This window comes from Camellia sinensis, chromosome 9, assembly GCF_055761805.1.
Source record: "Camellia sinensis isolate YWXY chromosome 9, ASM5576180v1, whole genome shotgun sequence".
Classification (NCBI taxonomy): Eukaryota; Viridiplantae; Streptophyta; class Magnoliopsida; order Ericales; family Theaceae; genus Camellia; species Camellia sinensis.
In genome coordinates, this window is record NC_138969.1 from 53168594 (window position 1) to 53173339 (window position 4746).

At 36.6% G+C, this 4746-nt stretch overlaps 1 protein-coding gene across 1 annotated transcript; it reads left to right on the forward strand.

Annotated features, from left to right (window-relative positions):
• Nucleotides 1–2274: 2274 nt before the first annotated feature.
• On the forward strand, nt 2275–4404 carry LOC114286468 (uncharacterized). The gene has a single exon (XM_028229635.2). It carries the CDS (start codon nt 2275–2277, stop codon nt 4402–4404), a length of 2130 nt encoding a protein of 709 aa, XP_028085436.2.
• The last annotated feature ends 342 nt before the right edge of the window (nt 4405–4746 follow it).

Consider the following 4746-nt stretch of genomic DNA (forward strand, 5'->3'; position numbering starts at 1 on the left):
CGAAGTGACCTTCCCCAATCGTACCCAAGTTCCCGAGCCGAGGCAACTTTGATGATGACGGACACGTGGCCTTTTGGCACCGAGTCAGGGTTTCCTAAATTTCCCAAAATAAAATATTTAGGTGGCGACTCTGTATCTGGCAAAGCAGTCCATGTTTGGCACTTCTTTCAAAAATCTGTTTTTCTCAAAAACGATTTGCCGGATTTGGACTCTTTGGTTCAGACTTAGAACCGTGACTGACGAAAGTCGAGTCCGAGCTGTAGCGAGGTCCCCCGCGGGCTTGTTACAATAATACTTTAATGTAATACAAAAAAATCCCTTGTATACTTTTTCTAAACTTAACATTCTAATGTAACGCTTAAAAAAAAGAAGGATATGAGATTCTTCATGCCATTCTAGAATAAGTACAAATATTCCTTTGTAAGTTTTTGGCAAATGTATAATTTCAAATTGTGAGTGTCACGTCTGGAAAAAAGTATACTAAGGAATTTTTTTAGTAGTTTTGTGTGTTACATTGGAGTGTTATATTTGAGATTGCATTGATTGGAGTGTTACGTTTGGAAAAAAAATACAATAAGGAGTTTTTTTTATTTTATTTTTTTTATTTATTTTTGTGTGTATGTGTTACATTGGAGCCTTACGTTTGGAAAAAAGTATACTAAGAAATTTTTTTTTAGTATTACGTTGTTACATTTGAAAAAAGTATACCAAGTAATTTTTTAGTGTGCTACATTGAAGTGTTACGTTATTGGAGTGTTACATTTTTGTTCGTAATGTAGGATTTGTTCTAGAATGAGAAAAAATCCAAAATTTCTATAGCGAGGATTGGCCAAATGCGTAATTTTACATTTTGGGAAATCTCTTTTTATTCTTAAAAAATTAAATCCAAACATGTAAGTGACTATCATTTTATATAATTTTTATTTTAATGGGATCTTTGGGTTCATAAGGAAAAAAGGAAGACTAAACAGTTCATAAAATTACATTTTGAAATTTTATTGGTGTTTCACCCTAAGATAAAATATCGTATCAAATCCATAATCATTTTATTTTTTCTTTCACAAAGATCACATTCAATTATAAAAAAAAAAAAATTAATTATCTTTCTAAAATGGTAAAAAAATAAATTATTTTAACCTACCAAAATGGTAAAAAAATAAAATAATTTATTAAAATAATTAATTTTTGAAACGAGATTATATAATTATATTTATACATATAATAACAAAAAGAAAAAAAAAAAGAAAATGATGGTGTCTGCCACTGAAAGGAAACAAAAGAAATAAAAAGAAAGAAAAGATGTGGCCATCCCAGTAATTGTTTCCCAAGTTACTGTCCGAAGCCTCTATCCCACTCTTTATGTGCCGTCATCTGTCCATAATTCAGAAAAACTAACAAAAATGTTAGAGACAAAAAGTTATTTATCAAAAAAATTACTAAAACAGTCAATCCACACTCATCCTTCATGCAAGTGATTGATCATTTTTTTACAGTAATATTAGACATAGCTCCAGGAAATTAGAGTTTTATTAGACATTACTCTAGGAAATTAGAGTTTTAGTGACCTTTGATTAAAAAACACTAACAAAAATGTCGGAGACAAAATGCTATTTATCAAAAACAATTACTAAACACTCAATCAACATAGACCCTACCTTATCTTTCTTGGCCTCTTGGTAATATCTTATCTTTCACACTGTTGTAACAATCGAAAAATTATTTAATATTTTTGAAACGCCACGTGTTAATGCTCTTTCATTAATCATTATATAGTATACTCTTCATGTTTCTCGATCACCCGACACAAAATCATAGACCCTACCTTCTCTACTAATCACAATACATTAGAACATGAAGCACGCAATAGCCACTCAACAACAACCCCACTGAGAAGAATCAAGTAGCTAGTGCCCATTCTTATAGTGCAGTGCATATCTATTAATGTAAAGTGTGCATCTTAAAATTTTTGAAATAGACCTACGATCAATCAACATAGCCTTGAGTGTCCCCATGTTTCTTACCACGTACAAATTGTGCTTTTAATCAGACGCAATTCTCTCTACCATCAACAACGTGAGATAGATCAATAGGGAAGAAGTTAATTATAGGCAGATGAAGACTGCAATATTGAATAAAGCAATTCACAATTGGACGCAGCTGTTGAAAGCATGGAATCTCCGGATAGTCTTTTTTGTGAGTCTCTTCTTGCAAACCTTCCTATTCTTTTTTGCACCTTTGAGAAAGCGAGTGTCTAACCCTTATGTAGTCATAACCATGTGGTTGGCGTACACGCTGGTAGACAGTATTGTCAATTATGCCAGTAGACTTGTCGTCTCCAATAGAGTAAGCAACTCCTCCTCCTCCGGTGGTCCTTCCTCTACTAATCCGGAACTTGTAGCATTTTGGGCTTCCTTTCTTTTGATACACCTTGGTTGTCCCGATACCATCACTGCTTACGCGCTCGAGGACAATGAGCTGTGGCTCAGGTACCTCATTCAGCTGGTAACCCAGTGGAGCGTTGTTGCTTCTATTTCTATGACCAAACTTCACAAAAACAAACTATTGCTCCCAAATTCAATCATCATTGTCACAGGGTTGTTCAAGTATATTGAGCGGGTCCTTTCTCTCTATCTTGCTAGCTTTCATGGGTTCCGACAATCATTGCTCAGAAAACCAGATCCGGGGCCAAACTATGCCAAGCTCATGGATGTATACAATTCAAAGAAAAGAGCAAACCTTCCAACCCAAATAGAAACTATTCAAGAACCCAAAAGAATTCCCAAAGCTACCCATGATCAAGACAAACTGACTCCTTTGACAGATTTGGAAGTGGTGCAACATGCTTACCGCTTTTTTCAGACTTTCAAAGGATTAATCGTTGATCTCACATTCAGCTTCCTTGAGCAAGACCAGAGCCGAACCTTCTTCCTCAACAGAACAGCAAGAGAAGCTTTTAAAGTGGTAGAGGTAGAACTCAATTTCTTCTATGAAATTATCTACACCAAGGTGCAGGTGCTACGAAGTAAATTTGGATATTTTCCTCGGTTGGTTTCGTTCCTATTAAATATGGTAGCCCTTGGGCTTTTCTGTGAGATTGACAAGGATGGATTTCATGAGGTTGATGTTGGAATCACCTACATCTTGATCCTTGCCACCATTGCCCATGATATAATAGCTTTGCGCATGTTCCTTTTATCTGATTGGACTTCTGTGGCCCTCACTGAGTCCGACAATCCATCCTTTCTTGTTAGAATCCTCAGGAAATCCCTCAATGTTAATAGGGAAAGGTGGCCTGATCAAGACTCTAGCTCTACCCAGCATTGGACCTGTTCTTTTGGGTTGTGTATGCAAATCAAGCACCGCAGGTGGTCTGAATCTCTCTGTCAATACAACTTGATACATTATTGTCTGAATGCACGTTCACAATGGTCGGAAAAATTGATCGGCCGTTTCGGCCTTACTAACATACTAGACAGGTTGGATTATGTGGAAACGACGAAATTCACCGATGGCTTAAGAGACCTTATCTTCAAGGAGATGAAAATGAAATCTGAAATGGCTGATCATTTAGAAACTGCCATAGAGATATCTTTGGCTAGAGGTGATTGGGTTCTTCAAAGTGAAGGTTGCACCGAGTTACTCCCTTGGATCGATGAGTTCAACTTCGATGCGAGCCTTCTATTGTGGCACATTGCTACTGATCTCTGCTTTCACACTCGTAGAGCAAGTACAGATGCTAATACTAAGGATCGCAATGATGATGATAGGGATGTTTGTCTTTTGTCTAAGCTTTTGTCAGATTACATGTTATATATTCTGATTATGAAGCCCACAATAATGTCTTCCGTGGCAGGTAATTGGAAAATAAGATTCAGAGATACCTGTGCCGATGCCAAGAGATTCTTTCGTAGAAGGAAAATCGGAAAGGCGGAGAAGGAGAAGAAGTTCACTCTGAATAATATCTTCGCTGCTGAAAAATATTTCTGCAGCTGCAAATCATGTATGGATATACTTCGCTTCAAGAAATGCTGTTGCAAAGAGAAAACGGGATGGGATGAAGTGCACAAACAAGCCTGCAGAAGTATCCTTGATGTTGATACAGTAGTTAAACCTGCTGCTTTTAGGGGAAATAGAAGCAAATCAGTGTTGTTTGATGCTTGCATTCTGGCAAAAGAGCTGGACAAAGTAGGAGACGAAAGGAAATGGGTGATACTTAGCAAAGTTTGGGTTGAAATGTTGTGCTACGCTGCGTATTGTTGCACACCCAATAGCCATGTAGCAGAACTGAGTAAAGGTGGGCAGCTCATTACTTTGGTTTGGTTGTTGATGGCTCATTTTGGCTTGGGGGATCAGTTTCAAATTCGTGGAGGCCATGGAAGGGCAAAACTAATTGTGGGGAAGTAGCTGAATTGATTTGCTGCATCAATCAGTTGAAGGTGTTGTCTTCTTCAGGAAATCTTGCTTAATCCTAGTCATTATTAGTAAAAAAGGAACATGTTTATGTTTTCCAACATGAATTTGGCTTTTGGTCTCTATCGCTCTGTTGATTAAATTTGCAGTACAACTTAATTCTTTGTTGTGTTTATGTTTTCCAATATGAATTTGGCTTTTGGTCTCTGTACTCTTGTTTAAATTTGTAGTGCAACTTAATTTTTACTGTTTTGGTGGAAAATATTTTCCTATTGAAAACAAACGGAGTGTTATATCTCAATATTCAACGGAATTACAAGGATCTGGAAAACCTTG